The 19,226-nt window shown below is 39.1% G+C and overlaps 1 protein-coding gene across 2 annotated transcripts in view; it reads left to right on the plus strand.

The window, feature by feature from the left end:
• Positions 1-19,226, plus strand: part of Nipal2 (NIPA like domain containing 2) — a 123,696-nt gene that overhangs the window by 14,608 nt on the left and 89,862 nt on the right. The window contains exons 2-3 of one of the 2 annotated variants that reach the window (XM_029469394.2): positions 14,689-14,757; positions 16,327-16,471. In XM_029469394.2, coding sequence (XP_029325254.1) covers positions 14,689-14,757; positions 16,327-16,471 — 214 coding nt within the window. Of the gene's footprint in view, positions 1-14,688; positions 14,758-16,299; positions 16,472-19,226 lie in introns of both variants that reach the window. The other variant, XM_021183905.2, reaches the window with a different exon arrangement.

Here is a 19,226-nt window from a genome sequence, read left to right on the forward strand (position 1 = left end):
AAAATAAAATATGAGGCATTGATTTGACAGAAGGTTAGCTAGAGTGGTCAGGAGAGTGACTTGCAGACTTCACCTGGGTCCCATAGGCTAAGGCAGTCCTTGAGAAGTGATACTCAGATGCCACCCAGGGTCTGTGGGCCAGAGAGAATTAGACTATGTCACTTTGCTTCACTAATTCTCTGATCTCTTTATAACTAATTTCAGTTAACCAGCCAGGGGAAAGCAGGGTGTGGTGGTGAGGGGGCCTCAACTCCACTAGTTCTAATTTCTAGGAATAAGGTGACATATCAAATTAATAATGATCTAGACTTCTCTAGTTGGATAAAATTTTATCAGGACCTATTCACAGTAAGAAAATAAAATTTCTGATTGCAGTTGAGGATTTCATCATCATTAAATCACATTTATCAGAATTAATCTAATCAGAATTAAATGGTATTTACAGGTGGTTATTATAAGTTCTTGCATAACCTTTAAGGTCACTAAACCTGGTTCTTTTAAAGTAATTGTAAGTTTGAATCCTCTCTTCAAAACAAAAACAAAAACAAAAAACTAAACATGAGTGTTGATCAGCTTTTTAACTCTTAACAAAATACCAGAGGTAATTAACTTATAAAAGAAAAAGTCTATTCTTGCTCATGGTTGTAGAAAATCCAGTCTAGTTGGGCAAACCCGTTGTTTTTAGATCTCTGGCACAGTGTTAATGGCAGTGGTGGAGCAAACTCATCCCTCCATAGCAAGGAAGTAAGAGAGAGAGGCCAGAGGAAGCAGGGCCCTGCAATCCTTTCTGGGAGCCTCCCTCAGTGGCCTATGGCCTTCCCACAAGGCCCCTCCTTCCAAAGGTCAATAGCACCCCACAAATATTGCCATTCTGATGACCAAAACATTTAACACATGGCATTTGGGAAACATTCAGCATCAAACTGTGGCAACTGTGGGGACTTACGTTATGATTCACCTGTGAAATGTACCCCCACAGGTCCAAGTGTGGTAGCCTCCAACTAGTAGTACTTTTTGGAGATGTTGTAGTACCTTTGAGACGTGGAGTCTGGCTGGAGATAAAGGCCATGATGGGTAGCCCTTAGACTGCCCTCTCTGCTTCAGTTCTGTCTGGTTCTCTGCCACACACCATAGTGGAATTTTCCTCCATGCCTCCTCCAACATGATGAGCTGAGAGGGAAAATGAATCCTTCCTCCTGTAAATCCCTCTTGCCAGGTGTTGACACAGTGGTAGGGGACTAATTGATACATTGTTTCTGCTCTTCTTAGGTATGTATGAATGAATTTAATTGGGATGCAAAATTTTAAGTTAGAGAATAATCTTGAAAAATATTAATATATAAATTTGTGTTTAGTGTTACCAGAGAGCTATTTCTGACACTCGCCTTTACCAATGTATTTCCTGTTTGTTGAGTATAGTATGATATTGAAAGTTAGCACCCAGGTTTTTATCGCAGTTATGACTCTCTTAGTTGTTCAAATCTAAATTCTGGAACAAATGTTTGCCCTCATGCAAACTGGGATATATATATATATATATATATATATATATATATATCCCACCTAATTTTAAAATAGCCACTCCCTTTGAGATCCTTCTACGGGTAAACTAGAAGACAGATTTGAGGAAATTACCCAGAATTCAGTGCACAGTGATGAACAGTTGGTAAATGATAGATACTGAGAAACTAGGATGGAATGAAAAATCCAACACATTAGTAAAAGGAGCTCCAGATAGACTACAGAGAGCAGATGAACAGCATTCAAAGAATTAGTGATAACTTACAGCAGCACACAGAAAATCATAGATAAATAGTTGTAGAAAAAAAGTGCAAGGAATAACAGAGAACATCTCAGCCTCTCAATGAAAATGACATTTCAAAGTATTTAATGAAGTAATTGTCAACCCATGCATCTACATTCAGCAAGGCAGATGTTGTGAATATATTTACATGATTGCAGAGAATTAAGTTTCTAAAAAAAGTATTTTAAAAGCTGTTGGTACTTTCTCCAGAAAGGGCACTGAGAACATATCATCCAAAAAGTGGAGACAACTCATATATTTACCAGCTGATGAATGGATAAATGAAATGTGGTATATCTGTACACTGAACTATCACATAGCCTTAAAAAGATGTAAAGTGCTGCTACATTATAACTTAATGACCTTTGAAATCATTATACTAACGAAGAAACCAAACATAAAAGTGCTGAGTACTGCTCAGCCATGGTAGGAATGGTATGACATGGTTCCTGACCCTAGAACAGACCCAGCAGGGCATAGACCTCCATGAGTGGCAATGGTTGCTGTGGGTGTAAGGCTTGTTTATAGCATTCACATATCACATACATGTATAAACTTTATGTTCCTCCTTTGGAGGAATGTCCTCTCTGCCAAGGTTAATGACTCCATGATAATCAGAGACAGCATGAATTCTGGAGGTGAGGGTATGTCTAAAGTCTCAGCAAAATGCTAGAATGCTGTGACCTTTAGGACAGCCCTTAAGGCTGTGGGAAAGAACACTGAAAACATGAGTTAAAAAAAAATCTCTCAACTCTGCAAAATATAAAGATACGATATAAATTATATGACGGACTTCGAGAACCTAGAAAAACAGAGACAATTGCACTATGAGCCAGCTTGTCAAAAAGATACAAAGTCAGAAAGATACAAAGGCAGGCAGATTCCTGAGTTCCAGATCAGCCTGGGACAAAGGGAGATTAGGTCCAGGCCCTTGGTAGGTATTTCAGGGTGGAGTCCTAGGAGTCCCACCAAGCTAGCTTATTGTCTATGTTTAACAAAGGCAGGCAGATCCCTGAATTCTTTTGCAATGTTAAAAAAAAAAGTGCTTGCTGGCTCTTTTTAATAATCAAGGGGTTGGGATCTTGGGATACAGATTCATCCCATGATTATCAAAAGGGATAATCTGGGGTAATGACTGACTTGGCTCTTGATCTGCAAGAGATGAGCTATTCAGAGTTTTTAGAGTAGCAAGGGAAAGCTGTCTCAAGCAGATCACCGGCCATCAGCTTGTAACCCATAATTTTACTTCGAGTCATTTGTTTTACTGCTCCCAGATACCCATTCTCTCAGAACCCCTCTCCAAGCTGATGCTCGTCCTTGGCAAAAAAGGTTATATAATTTGTGCATGCATCTGTGTAAGGGTTTTTGTTTGTGTTTCTTTAGAACAAGTAACTTGATACAGACATAGAAAGTAGACTGGTTGCCAGGAACTTAAAGAAGGGAGGAATGAGAAATGGCTGCTCATGGTCGAGCTTCCTTTGGGGACATGAAACTATCTGAAGTGAGATCATAGGGATATCAGATATGCAACATGAGCTCTACCTCAAAGCTAAAAGTAGAGTAATGAGCACAGAAATGGCACACATGGATGGACGGGACAAAGGTAAATAAACTTAACGTGACTGGAAAGCTCATTCTCTGCTCTTGAGAATGAGGAAGAGCACAACCATTCCCAAGACAGCATGGCACTTTCTTAAAAAACCAAATATATGCTTACCACATGTCTAGCATCATCCTGTTTGGTATCTGTTCAAAGGAGCTGAAAACATATGCACACAAAAACCTGTTTAATGACATTTATAGCAGCTTTTATTCATAGCTGCCTAAAACTTGTAAGCAGCAAAGACTTCCTTTGAAGGGTAAATAAACTGTGGTACATCCAAACAATGTGAATATATTCAGTACTACAAAATATAACTTAGTATAGCATTGAAGGATGTGGAAGAAACTTCACTGCTATTACAAAAAGGAAGAAGTCATCCTGGAAAGGGTCCCCACTGTGGATCTCTATTTATATGATATTCAGCTAAGAACAGTAAGATAGTAAAAGGAGTGACGCTTTCAAGGGTAGGGTTCAGTTGGAGTGAACAAACACAGAATGAGGGAATTTGGGAGGATATGGGGAGGGATGTTTGTTTACATTCATAAAACTTTTATTAGGGTTCCACTGATGACTGTCTATTTTTAGTTCTTGTAGATCCCTTACTGTGCTTAATTTACCAATTACACCTTATTATAAATGTGTTTGCATAAGAATAACCAACCCTTCAAATGAATAGTTTCTGCATTCACAGATTCAGTTAACCATGAGTCAACATATTTTGTAAAATTCAAATCGATACTAAATATGTATAGATTTTTTTCTTGTCGTTATTCCCTAAATGATGCTGTAGAACAGTTATGTGTATAGCATTTCCACTGTATTAGATATTGTATTAACTTCTCCTGGGGAGATGTGAACAAGCATCTTTTTACCTCATAGGCACCTACAGCAAATCAAAGTGGCAATTCCACCAAAGTCCACCATGAGAGATCCCCATGAAAGCTGAGTCATGGAATCTCACTTTCAATTGACCTTTTGCTTCTTATATACTCTAGCATCTATCTGTATGTAGGAAGACAGGCAGATGGAATGATGGCAATGGCTGGAATCCCAGGTGAGGATTCTGGGACACTAGGAAATGTCAACAGCTTTGTTACTATTAGCCTATTAGAGCTCGCCATCACCATTGTTCTGCTCATTTCATTGCCTTTACTGATGAGTTAAAGTAATCTCTACTCCAAGATGGCAATGGGATTATTATGGTATCCTGAAGGAAAAAGTCACTAGAGCAATATTGTAAGTAAACTAGATAATGTTTAAAGTTTACAGGAGCATTATGTTTTATACTCAAATACTATGTATAAGATACTTAAGCAGAAAGATTTTGCTGAAGGGACCCTGATATAGCTGTCTCTTGTGAGGCTATGCCAGTGCCTGGCAAATACAGAAGTGGATGCTCACAGTCATCTATAAGATGGAACACAGGGCCCCAATGGAGAAGCTAGAGAAAGCACCCAAGGAGCTAAAGGGGTCTGCAACCCCATAGGTGGAACAACAATATGAACTAACCAGTACCCCCAGAGCTCGTGTCTCTAGCTGCATTTGTATCAGAAGATGGCCTAGTTGGCCATCACAGGGAAGAGAGGCCCCTTGGTATTGCAAACTTTATATGCCCCAGTTCAGGGGAACGCCAGGGCCAAGAAGTGGGAGTGGGTGGGTAGGGGAGCAGGGCGGGGGGGAGGGTATAGGGAACTTTCGGGATAGCATTTGAAATGTACACAAAGGGGGACTTTTGGGATAGCATTGAAAATGTAAACGAGGAAAATACCTAATAAAAAAATAAATTAAAAAAAAGAAATGTACACAAAGAAAATATCTAATAATAAATAAATAAATAAATAAAAATAAAAGATACTTGAGCAGCACACTTTGGGATCCACAAAAGCCTTAGAACTAATTGTCCACAGATACCGAATGCATGACTTTTTTGTTGTGACAAAATCCCTGACAAGTATCATAAGAGATGAGAGCTTATTTTGGCTGACAGATCAGGGGATAGAGTCCATCCTCGTGGGATGCATTGCAGGGCAGTTAGCTGCTGGCCTTGGTGACAGGAGGCTACCTGTTCATATCTAAGCAGATCAAAAAGTAGAGAAGAGAGAATGCCAGCACTCAATTGCTTTCTCTGTTTTTGTTTGTTTGTTTATTTTAATTCAACTCAGGTACCATCCCATGGGTACTTGAGATGGTAAAACCTTTTGGTGGTTTGAATGAAAATGTTCTGCATAGGCCCATAGGGAGATGTGGCCTTGTTGGAGGAAGTGTGTTGTCAGGGGTGGACTTTGAGGTTTTAGAAGCTCAAGCCAGGTCCACTGGCCCACTCTCTCTTCCCGCTGCCTGCATCCATGTGTAGACCTCTCAGCTTCTTCTCCAGCACCATGTCTGCTTGTGCACCTCCATGCTTTCTGCCATGATGATAACAGACTACACTTCTGAACTGTAAGCCACTCCTAATTAAGTGTTTCCTTCATAAGAGTTGCCATGACTATGGTGTCTCTTTGAGCAATAAAACCATAACTAAGACACAATAATATTCAACACAGGTCTTTCCCCTAGTGAATTCTGTCTGGAAACATCCTCATAGACACACTCAGATGTATACTCCACTAATGCCCTACCTTGCCCTTCCTTCCTTCCTTCCTCCCTCCCTTCCTCCCTCCCTCCCTCCCTCCCTCCCTCCCTCCCTCCCTCCCTCCCTCCCTCCCTCCCTTCCTTCCTTCCTTCATTCCTTCCTCCTCTGATGAATGTTTTGCTTGTATACATATCCATGCACGTGCAGGCCTGGTGTCCACAGATCCCCTGTCTCTTGGATCCCCTGTAAGTGGAGTTACAGATGGCTGTGGGCTGCCATGCTGTGCTGCAGACCAAACCTGGACCCTCAGGAAGAGCAGTCGGTGCTTTTAACCTCTGAGCCATCTTTTCAGTCCCCTAAGGCTTTTCTTAATGTAGTCCAGGTGTCAAACAAAATTAACCATCACAAAACCATCCCTTGCCAGCTTAACACCAAACATATCACTTAAATCATAACATTCCATTTCTGCTCTCTAAAGTCTTATATTCATTCCGTAATGCAAAAAGCATTTCAGTCATCTCTGTCTCCCAAGTCTTAACAGTTGTAACACTGTTCAAACATTCAAATTTAAGGTCTGCTCTAAAACTCAAGGTAATATGTGAACTCTGCAAAAATGAAAATGCAGATTACAAACTTCAAATATGCAGCAGTACTGAGTAAACATTTCCAATCCAAGAGAAAGGATTGGGGCATAGAAAGGATGGATGAGGCCTGGAAAACAGGGAAACTCCCCAGTAGATGCTGTACTGGTGAACATGTATTGCTGTATAAAGTGAAATGGCTGTTGGTCCTGAAAGGAGCTGAGGCATAATTGCTCTGGAACTAGGCTTTCTCATGAGAGAGCGTCCAGACTACGATCAGGCCCTAAAGCAGAAGAAAATTACAAAAGAGAAAAGGACTATATATCAGAAACAGCATAACAGGCCTTAAGGGGAAGAGGTTCCCTTTTAAAACATGAGAGGAGTAGCTTAAAGAAAGAATGACAGCTGTCATACGTAGGATGATGAGTGGGGGAGTCAAACAAAACAGCCATGTGGAGGAGGTCTGACTTGTGTAAATTGTTAGGAGGAGCTGGTAGGATGTTTTATACCATGCAGTTATGTTTGGGATAGCCTACCTGACAAGGGAGACGCGAGGTGTTGGGGTGGGGGCAGGAACTGCTTAGAGCCATAAATTATGAGCATAAAATTCACTACATGGAATAGCTTCTTAATATCTCAGGGCAAGAGCTACAGGGTGGGAACCTGATTTTTTCAGGCTGTGGAATCTGTCCTCTGAGATTTTTAAAGGCAGCACCATGATCTAACACATACTATAATTTGCTGGAATTGATGGAAGTTTAGCAGTGACAGAAGTAAGAAAGTTAGCCTTAACATAAAGTATGAATTCTGATGGCAATGATTTGTTAATGTAGATTGATAAAATGTAACAAATGTGCACTTGTGTTTGTGGAGGACGCAGATGACGAAGGAAAATAAATGTTACTGGAGCAGGGAATACATAGGAGAGCTTGGGGGTTTCTGCTCAATTATCCTTATGAACCTAAAACTTCTAAAAATAATTTTACTTAAAAATTTAATCACAATTACTAATTGAACAATATACAAGCCAAGCTGAACTAGACAATATCATATCATAGTACCTGCAGCATATAAGGTAGCAGAGAACAAATTGCAGTTAAAATAAAGGTAAGCATTAATAATGCTGCAGAGGATGAGAGTATTGATAAAGTATAAAGTGTGTATCAAGAGCATATGACTCCATGGGAAAACTGGGTTACTCATACATTGTCACTCCGGAAAGCAGTCTGGCAGTTTCTGGCCAAGCTAAAAATGGACTTACCACACAGCTTAGCAATTACATTTTTGGGCATTTGTCCCAGAGAAATTAAGACTTATTTCATGAAGAATTTATACATGAACATTAATAGCAGCTTTATTTGTACCAGCTCTAAACTGGAAACTTTACAAATGTCTCTCACCAAGTGAGTGGCTAAACAGTCTATGACGTGCACATGCCATAGTTACAACATACAACAGTTACACACCATAGCACACACACAGTTAGAGGGCATGGACCTGAGATGCCATCCTTGGGCAAAACTTGACATCATGCTAAATAAACAGGAGCCAATTTCAAAAGTATACATGCTTCATGATTGCACTCGAACAACATTTGTAAAATAACACTAAAATGGAGAATGGATTTTTGGTGGCTGGTGGTGAGGGACAGGTAAAAGGCTTATGCCTCTGTAAAAGACTAACAGAGGGTGTCTGACAGTGATGGAACTAATGAATATTTTCATTGTGGTGGTTACAGAACACACAAGCAAGGGCATATATAGCTGATAAAAGACCAATCTATTGATATTGGATATTTCTTCTAGTTGTATAAGATGTTAACATGGGGTGCATTGGTCTTACCTGTGGATTTTTTGCAACCTACTATATGAATCTACAGTTATGTCAAGATAAATGTTTAATTAATTACAATTGCTAATGGGGTAGAAATAATACTGGATGTAAGCTTGTTAATAGGGTATTTGCCTAGGATGCATGAAGCCTTGAGTCCCATCTTCAGCATCACATAAACTGGATATGGTGGGACACAGCTTTACTATTGGCACTCAGGAAGGAGAATTACAGTTTCAAAGTCATCAACCATAGTGAGTTCAAGGCCAGCCTGCGCTTGTCTCAGAAAAAGGAGGTAGAGAATAAAATTGGAACTTTCTAATAAGAAGGGCAGTGAAAAAAAGAAAACTCAGCCAATATATAAGTTCAGTTACATTAAAGGAATAATTTCAGAAGATCTATTCTAGAACATGGTGACTATTGCTAGTCATATAGTATATTGTTGAAAATTACTAAAAGAATGAATATAGACTGTCCTCACCACCAAGATGTATATGTGTTTTCATGTTAATTAACTAGATTTGGTAACTTTACAATTTGTATACATACTTCAAAATGTATTTTACACAATAGATACAAACAACTCTCTCAGTTTTAAAGAGTAATACAGAAGTATTGAAAGTGAAACAATGGTGATGTGTTGGGGTATATAATGTGAAGGTGTGTCTTTGTATATTCACAATTGTTAATTCTGTACCATCAGAGAGCTAAATGCTGGCAGGATCTTGGTATTGTTATTTCTGTGGCCCAACTCCAGCCTCACATCTTGTAAATATTCATCCTCACTAGCCTAGAGGCAATCTAGAATTGTATTTGAGTGGTTGTAATAAAGAGCTGATGGCCAGTAGCTGGACAGGAAGCAGAGGGCAGGACTTCCAAGAGGGAGCATATGTAGAGGTAAATGGTCAGACTAGAGGGGAGCAGAGAGGTGAAACTAACCACTTGGCTGGCGGTAGAGCCAGGATTAGTCAGTTAAGTTTAGCATGGCTGGAAGAGTCCCTCACTAGAAAGCCTGAGCTTTACAATGTTAAAAAGCCTCTCTGTCCCTATTTATACTGCTGGCAGGTCCAAGAAAACCACACTATGGAGTTGGTAATATCAAGAGAAAGCAGCTGGAATCTGTTAATATCAAATACACTAGACTGTAAGGAAAAGAGTAAATTTATAATGATAAAAAGAACAATTGAGTGGAAAGATAAAACACCCTGAGCTGCACCAATAAAGAAGGCTCAAAGCAAATACATAAAGCAAAACCCAGTAGATTTTAAAGGAAAGACAAGATAGACCCATGTTGAGGTAGATTTTTAATATTAATCCCTTGGTAATGGATGCTAAGGGGTTGAGCACAAGATTAATGGAAATAGATAGGGGATACATGGATAGGCAGGACTATCTAAGACTCATAGGCACATGCCAGTTCACAGTACAGCATATTTCCTGACCACAACTCTGTAAATCAGAAATTACTAACAGCACGATAAGCAATACTGCAATCAGTTAAAAAATTTAAACACATTTCTTAAAAATATCAGGCTCAGCACTGTAGAGAACTCCTTAAAACTATGAAAAGGATGCTTTAGTTCTCCACAGTGATGGCGTCTGTAGGGGGTGAGTGGGGAAGGATTAGTTTTCTTTAAGGGGCTGGCCAAGGGCAATTTGAACATGCTTTGTGAGTGTAAGAGCAACACAAATTGGCTGGGCTTTGGGGTTTTTTGGTTGGTTGGTTCTGGTTTGGGTTTTTCTTCTTCTTCCCTTCCTCCACCTCCCCCTCCTCTTCCTCTTCCTCCTCCTCTTTCTCCCCCTCCTCCTTCTCCTCCTTCTCCTCCTTCTCCCCCTCCCCCTCCTCTTTCTGTCCCTCCTCCCCTCCCCTCCTCTTTCTCCCTCTTCTTCTCCTCCCCCTCTTCTTCCTCCTCCTCCCCCTCCTCCTCCTTCTCCCCCTCTTCCTCCTCTTCCTTCTCCCCCTTCTCTTCTCCTTCTCCTCTTCCTCTTCCTCCTCCCCTCCTTCTCCTCCTCCTTCTCTTCCCCCCCTCCTCCTCCTCTCTTCTTCTTTTTGATTGGGAAATCACAAGGATAGAGAGTGGACCTGCAAAGAGTGAGGACTGTGATCAAGGTTCATGATGTGAAATTCCCAAATAATCAGTAAAAAATACCATGTAAAAATTTTTAATAGAATTAGTCTACTATGAATGATCCTGATATAAAGAAAAAATCATATTTTTATAGAGATACTAGTATTTTAATTTTTAATTATTCAAGATCTTGTGCTTTATTAAAGAATAAATTCTCTCAAATAAAAATAATAAGGCTCAGGATAAACCTCATAATCAGAAAAAATTAGAATGGAATGATGATGGGAAGCTGTATAGAAAGCTAAAAATGGGAGGGAAATGTGTAGCTGTAAGAAGGAAAAGAAAAAGCTAGCAAAACTCCAAATGAAGATGGAAAAAGTAAAACTGAATAAAGAAATAAAGCTTGAGTCTAAGAATGAAAGAAATACCTTAATTTCACCTTCAGAAAGAAAAGTCTCCAGGCCAGGTGGCTTAGTGGATGAATGCCTGCAATCATGCCTGATGGCCACCATGCCAGATGGCCTAAGCTTAGGCTGTGCATCCCACATGGTGGGAGTGGAGAACAGACCCCACAGATTGTTTTCTGGTCTCCACATAATAAAAATCTTCAACATCTTGGAGGGAGAAAAGATAGAAAGATCTGTAACATTTTATTTCTTTGGGCAAAAAGGTGTAATTTATACACATAAGTTATATCACAAATATCACATACTTACTGAAATATAGTTCACATACCATATAATTTAGTCATATAAAGTGGACAATCCATTGATTTTGTAAGCATATTTTCCAAGTTATAAAGCCATCATCATAGTTACCTTGAGAACATTTTGCCATCTTATGAAGAATCTGTATACTGTTTTGTTGTCATTCCTAAGCTACCTCATTCCTCTCCTCAAGCCAACCACTAAATATGAGTGAAGCCAGATAACATGACCTTTCAAACTGAATCCTTGCATGTAGCACACACTTTTCAAAGTTCATCTACCCTATAGCATGTCTCAATAGAGTCTTTATAGCTGTGTGACATCCACTTGTATGACCACACCACATTTGCTTATCAGTAAGCAAAATTTGGGTCCTTTCCACATTTGATTTTTGACAATAATGCTGCAGCGGGCATTTCTACAAGCTTTTGAGTAAGGATATTTCTGTGTTTCTCTTACTGAAACAAATGTAAATTCCATGTTTTTTAAAAGTAGTCAAAGTGTATTCCAAAGAAATTATATCATTTTGCCTTCCTACCAGCAGTATGTGGGTTCTTGTTTATCTCATCCTTGCTAACACTTGCTGTTGTCTCGTTTTTATTTGTAGCCATCTTACCAGGTATGCAGTGGTATATATTCTGGTTTTGATTTGTAGTCCTCTTTAGAAAGAGCTGCTCTCAGCTTGTCCACTTATTGTCTAATGTTGAGTTGTAGGAGTTTCTAGTGCAGTGCCCTGGCTATCAAGCCCTACTCAGATAAGGATTTATAAGTATTTCCTCTGTTCTGTTGTTTGCCTCCCCGAGTTTTTAATAGTGTTCTGAGGCACTGAAGGTTTTGATCTGGGGGCTTGCCTAGCAGATGAAAGAAAACAGGAATGGTCACCAGCAACACACACACACACACACACACACACACACACACACACACAAGTATCTTCATGGAGTCCAACCTGTGTATTTTGTATTTTATTGTATGAGATTTTGGTGTCACATCCAGAACACACTTACCATATCTGGCCACCAATTTTAAAATACCCACTCTGATGTCTTTTGAATAGTTCATTAAATGGTTTAAAGGATTTTAGAGTCAATTATTTCTTTTAAGCAACTTACTTTTATAGCTATGGAAGATTTTCATAATTATACATTCAATGCCAACTTTCTTTTGATTCTTTGTTTTCCTAATTATTGCCAAATGCATTATATTATAAGTTTTAAAAGCAAGGGAATAAATAGTACATTGTATTTTGATACAAACATTTCCCCATGAGCAATAGTAAGCAATATTATTGCCAAATGCCTTTATTAGGAACAAAGTCTTAACTGATTAAAGACCATATTATATGTCAACTGTAAAATGAGCTTTCAGCTTTTTTTTTTTGCCTCATTTTTAAAATACAGAATTTCACTTTGGCTTGGGTAATAGAACTCTAAAACTTCAAAGAAACTTTGAGTCTAAAAAGGAGGTCTTATGGTTATAATACTCACTTGAAGTTCAAGTACCTCTTTGGAATTTGAAGCTGGCTGGAAGTGGGTGTGTGCACAGGAGTCCATGTGCCACTGTGCATGTGTGGAAGACAAAGGACACGTTTTCCTTCTTATTGAAGCAGGGTCTCTCTTGTTGTTTCTGCCTTACAGCTTACTCTACATTAACTGACCCATAAGCTTCTGGTCAATTCTCCTGTCTCCACTCCTCATCTAAGGGTAGGAGTGCTGGATTACAGATACAAGTCACTGCATCTGGTATTTTATGTGACAACAGGAATTGAACTTAGGTCATCAAGTGTGAATAGTTCACACTTATATCCACTGAGCCATCTCCTGACCCTCCATCTCTTTAAATTTATTTTGTTTTGGACAGAAGGTCTCTCCTGGTATGGTTGACTCGGCTGGCTGGCCAATGAGTTCCAGGATCTACCTTTCTCTACTCTCCCAGTGTTGGGGTTACAGGCATGACCACCCTTTTTGAATGGGTGCTTTTCCATGGGTGCTGGGGTCAGAACTCAAACCCTTATCCTTACACGGCAATTGCTTTGCCCATGGAGACATTTCAGCAGCCCACAAATAAATCATTTATAGCTATCAAATAATTTATAACTTATCTGTGATAAATATTTGAACAATATGAAGAAGTCCTTTTTAAACTTTATGGTTCTTATTAAACTGTTCTGTATTTTTCAGGCATTTACTGGTCCCCTAATTTTGAGGGTTATATTATTTGGAGTACTCAGTGGAAATATAGGACTTGGTCCTCCTACCTCAGAGAATTTGCCTTCTCCATGTAGAGCCTAATGGCACACATGATGATATTTAAAAAGAAATAAGCATTTACCACAAAGGGTCTAAGCTAAGACTCTGAGCTGCTCTGGACCTCTGCAGGCAGGGAGGGTAAGGTCTGACTGGAGAGGGCTGACAGAAACCAATACCACCTAGGTGAAAGCATTGTTGTGAGCACATGTCCCACTGCCTGAGGCTGGACTGTGCCCATTACTGGAAGCAGAGCTGTGTTCGGTGAACAGCCGAATGGCTCACATGAAGGCATGTGTGGAAGCAGGCAGAGCTGGCATTGGTGATGCAGTCAACTGCTGAGAAACACAGTAGATGGTGACCAGAGGAGTGGTGGGAAACGCAGTCTATCTAGTGGAGCACAGTAGAATAAAGCATTCCTGAAAAGATCTTCCCTCCCTTTTACCAAAGTCAGAAAAGGAAAATAAGATCACCCAACCAGAAAATAAAAGATCTGTCTCAGATTTTCCTTTAACTTAGAGTCCTATAATGTTTCTCTCACCACAGCCCTTCCAAGTTTATTAAGAGGAAAGAAAATGAACAGAACAGATAAGTCAGAAGCTCCTTCGTAGAAAAGTCAGAGCCTGATAGGGGTTTACTTTAGTGGCTGAGGCAGACAAATGTCTAGAAAATCTAGTGAAGGACTTAGCCGCTTCTTTTCCAAGATAAGGTCTCAGGCTGGCCTTGGGGCCTCCTCGCCTGGCTGCCCACCTCTGCTTCCTTCCCGCTCAGATTATAGGCGTGAACACCTGGTTATGACCTAATAGTGTTTTTTTATTTTATTCATTATTTGTATGTGTACAGTTTGTGTGTGCATGTGTGTGTGTACATACATACATACATACATACATACATACACAGGCTATGTGTGGAGGTCAGAGGACAACTTTTAGAAATTGGGTTCTTCTTTTCCCTGTGGATTCTCTGGATCAAAACCACAGTGTCAGGATGTGTGGCGCAGGCTCTGTCCTGTGGACCCATCTCACTGGCCTTGACGCGGTTATTTCTAAAAGCTGGGTTCTGGTTACTTTCTCCCTCTAATCCAGCGTTATTCCCAGGCTGGGTTTGGCAAATGTATGTGAAGCAAAGCTGAGCAGATGAGTAAATCAAAATATCTATATCTATGTATATAGATATAGATATCAGCATCCCCCTTGCTGCCCCGCCCCCACCCGGCCCTGCCACCAATCATCTTACAAGTACTAATGCCATTTAAAGAAAATATTTCCTTTTACAGATTCACCTTTTTGGAGTTTTGCTGGCCATTTTAGGAAACCTGGTTATCAGCATTTCCCTAAATATCCAGGTAAGTAAAACTATACTTTTGTGACTATAGTTTTATCTGAGAATGTTGTACACCTGTCACAGATTAGGGCATGTTCCTTTCTACAACAATTTCACCCATTAAAAACAGAAGAAAAATAATAAAAAATTATATTTTATGATCTAACTGTAGAATGCAGGTCTTGAAGAAGGTAGGATATATGGTAGGAACTGAACTGAAACGAGAAGAGCTGATGATGGTAAAGTGAAAATTGTGTAAATATGAACTGCAAAACAAACCATGAACTCAGTCCAAACTGTAAATCAGTTCATGAGTCGGCTTGACACAGAATCAAACCAATATAGTTTCTAAAGCTACTGAATAAAAATAGGTCTGAATATCAAAATATCTCCTTGAACATTTGTTATAGATTGCATTGAAAGTATTTTCTTCTACGCTGCTGTTTGTGTTTTTATTTTATTCATATTTTATACAAATTTTAATACATTAAAATATTTGCTTTCTGACCCACAAACATTGTGCCACACTGAGAAAGGCACTCCTTGTTCAGTTTGTTGTTGCTGCTGCTGCTACTGTGCTTTTCTGGCAGTAGGGATTACAGTTAGGACCTTGTGCACACTGGGTAAGTGCTCTATCCCTGAGCTCCAGCTCCAGCCATAAGACTTCGAGTTCTTTAATGTCCCATGAACTCTTCTAGACCTCTAATTATTTTTAAGATAATCTAGACCAGTTCACTAGTCTTATAAGGAAATATGCTCAGTTATCATAAGACCTAGGGGAGATGCACTTAATGAGTCCCTAAGAAATTCATTGGTTTGCTTTGTTTTGCAGTGCTGGGGATGAAATCCAGAGCCTTGTGGGGGCTCTTGAGGTACTCTACCATTGAACTATACCCCGGACACATTGTATTTATATTTTAAATACAAAGAAATATTCAAACCAGATATGAATGAGTTTGCCTACCACAATCCCCAGCAACTTCCTGTACTAATTGAGTCCCTTCTAAAAACATGTTCTTTAATACTTCAGTGCCTTAATTTTGTTAATGTTCTTTTGAAATCTGAAACTATTTTAAATTGTAAAAGAGCTGTTTTGGCAGAGTGCTCTAAAATACCTCTTACCTCCATAAGATGCTTACTTTTAGATAGTAATGATAATATATATTTTAGAAGTCTTGTAAGGCAAAACCCAAAACCAGTGTTCTTATAGAAAAGACCCTCCAGACTATTGAATGCTATAGGATTAAGAATTGCTTCTGCTATTAATATTCTTGGTACAAAAACAAAGCCATAATAGTCTACAAGTAAATTAGAAAGCTCTGATGTAAATTTGTGAGATCTAAATTTTCAAAGCATGTGGGGCTTGGTTGTGCACGCCTTTAATTCTAGCACTTAGGAGGCAGAGGCAGAGGAATCTCTGAATTTGAGGCCAGCTTGGTCTACTTAATGAGTACCAGGCCAACAGGGCTACATGGTAAGAAGCTGTCTCAAAAATAAATAAGATTTGACAGCAAGTTTTAATTTGATGGATATGTTTTCTGTTTATGTTCTGATTTGCTTCTAGAAATATTCTCATCTTCATTTGGCCCAGAAAGAGCACCCAAAGCCATACTTTAAGAGTGTGCTTTGGCTGAGTGGAGTCCTGCTGACAGCCGTAGGAGAGACAGGCAATTTCGCAGCCTATGGGGTTGCCCCCATCACTCTGATCGCACCACTGGGGTGCATGTCAGTTACAGGTGGGTCATTTATCCTTATGTTGGCAAATTAAATATTCACAAATTAGAAGAATTGATTAAAAATCTAACAGAAGATGTTTCTTATTCCTGAGCATATTAACATAGGATTCCAGTTCTAATCTCTGGTACTTCCCACCACAGTACCACACTAACCACATAGAAACATGTGTTCTATAGCTTTTACATTTACACTTAAAGGCACCATTCTCAACATATCTTAATAGGTTCAATTTTTGTAACTTAAAATGTTACACTGGATTTGTTTTGTTTGTTTTGTTTCGCTTCAAGACAGGGTTTCTCAGTGTACCCCTGCTGTCCTGGAACTTGTTCTTCAGACCAGGCTGGTCTTGAACTCAAAGAGATCCACCTACTTCTGCCTCCCGAGTGCTGAGATTAAAGGCATGCACCACCACTGCCTGGCATTATACTATTTTCTTGATTACTTATGGATTATCTAAAACATTTATAGTGCATTTATATTTTGTTTTGATGTTAAGCTGACAATACATGTAGTTTGATCACTGCTGTCTGATCACGAAGCCATAATTTAGCCCATCTTTGACATTAAAAATTAAATGTGAATTATTCTGAACTACCATGAGAATATAAGTTTTATAGTAATTTCATAGCTATCCCCTTTCAAAATTCATATAACTAAGTACATTTAAAGATGAATAAAATGAGGGTTTGTTTTAAAGAACAAAAATTACTGCTAACAAGAAGGAAAAATTCTGTAAGCCTTGTTAAAAACTCGTAAAACATCTTTTGAGTTTTATTCTTTATCTGCTGCTATGGAAACAGCATATTTCTAAATTTCTGTGAATTTAGAATCTTCACTGAAATAGAAACAGCTTGGTAGTCGTGAATGACTAGATCAAGCCCAAGTTTCGTATTTCTTCAAAGCGTGATCTGGCACTCACAAGAAAGTGTAGCTTAAACTGAAACAACATATATGCAGACAGAATTTTATTTTATTTTGGAAGCCTCTCCTTTCTCTAAAACTTTTAAAATATTTAAGATTATACTATGGTAAATCATAATATAGTAAATATATAGTAAATAAAACTATAGTAAGGTTATATTATAGTAAATATATAGAAATAAGGAATACTTATTTTACTTTTTAGAAGTTGTTGAACCTCCATTTTGAGACCTGAGGAGATAGTTCTGTAGGGAAAAGTGCACATCTAATTCACAGGCATGAGAAGCTGAGTGGGGATCCCCAGCAACCTTGTAGAAGCAAGGTAGAATAGCACTGCCTGTAAGCTCGACACAGTTGGACAGAGACAAGTAGATCCCAAGGACCACTGGGCAGCCAGTCTAGCTGAAACATGAACTCCAGGTCTAGTGAGAGGCTTTGTCGTAAGAAACTAAGGTGGACCGTGGTAGAGAAAGACACTGCATTGTCTTTAGGCCTCCACACATGTAACACCACACAGATTTCGAACATGTATACACCATATATACATGCACATATAAAAAAATTCCACATACTGATTGTCTTAGTTAGGGTTTTACTGCTGTGAACAGACAACATGACCAAGGCAAGTCTTATAAAAAACAACATTTATTTGGGGTGGGCTTACAGGTCCAGAGGTTCAGTCCATTATCATTAAGGTGGAAGCATGGCAGTATCCAGGCAGGCATGGCACAGGCAGAGCTGAGAGTTCTACATCTTCATCCAAAGGCTGCTAGTAGAAGACTGACTTCCAGGCAACTGGGGTGAGAGTCTTAAGCCCATACCTACAGTGACACACCTATTCCATCAAGGCCACACCTCCAGATGGTGCCACTCCCTGGTCTAAGAATATACAAACCATCACACTGATACTATACTGAAAAGGCATGATTTATACATCAATTTACCATTTTTACCATCCTAATAAAATAAGTTTCATCCATTGATGGCTTTGACTTTTTTTTCTCAGTATCTGAGAATAACAGTAAGACTTCTCATTGGATTGTTAACATGGGGTGTGGTGCCTTGTGGTTATCTGAAATGCTTCTCTTCAGGTTGTGCATCTTGCTGTCTTTTCTTTTGTTCATTTCGGTTTCATGCTCTCTTTCCATGAGATATATGAGCAAAAAGTGTATAGGCAGCACCTGTAGATACTCAGAGGAGACCTGCGTTCACCACGTTGTATTGACTCTGTTTACATTATGTTCTCCAAGCTCTTGGAAAATTGTAGTACAAAGTGATCTAAGATGAGGATCCCTAAGTTGCCAGCTGTGGGCAAGGATACACGTAAAGCATTAAGGAAGCTGTGAATCCGATTAGGTCACTGTGCTTGCTCAAAGCTCTCATTAATAAATAGGACTTGAGCTTTGTACAGGGAGATAAGAATGGATCAATTTGCATTTTTCTACAAGTTGACTGCCAGTTGAAAATACTGTCTTTAATTTATTGAAAATACTGTCTTTCATCCACTGGATCGTTTTAGCTCCATTGTAAAAGGTCGAGTGACCATATGTGTGTGGGTTCATTTCTGGCTCTTCAATCCTATTCCATTGATCTACCTGCCTGTCCCTATACCAATACCATACAGTTTTTATCACTATTACTTTCTAGTACAGCATGAGGTCAGGAATGATGATTCCCCCAGAAGTACTATGGTTGAGAATAGTTTTTGCTATCCTGGGTTTTTTATTATTCCAAATGAATTTGAGAATTGCTCTTTCTAAGTCTGTGAAGTATTGAGTTGGAATTTTGATGGGGACTGCATTGAACCTGTGGATTGTTTTCAGCAAGATGGAT

The sequence above is a fragment of the Mus caroli genome, unplaced genomic scaffold, assembly GCF_978045245.1.
Source record: "Mus caroli unplaced genomic scaffold, Mus_caroli_1 scaffold_16, whole genome shotgun sequence".
NCBI lineage: Eukaryota > Metazoa > Chordata > Mammalia > Rodentia > Muridae > Mus > Mus caroli.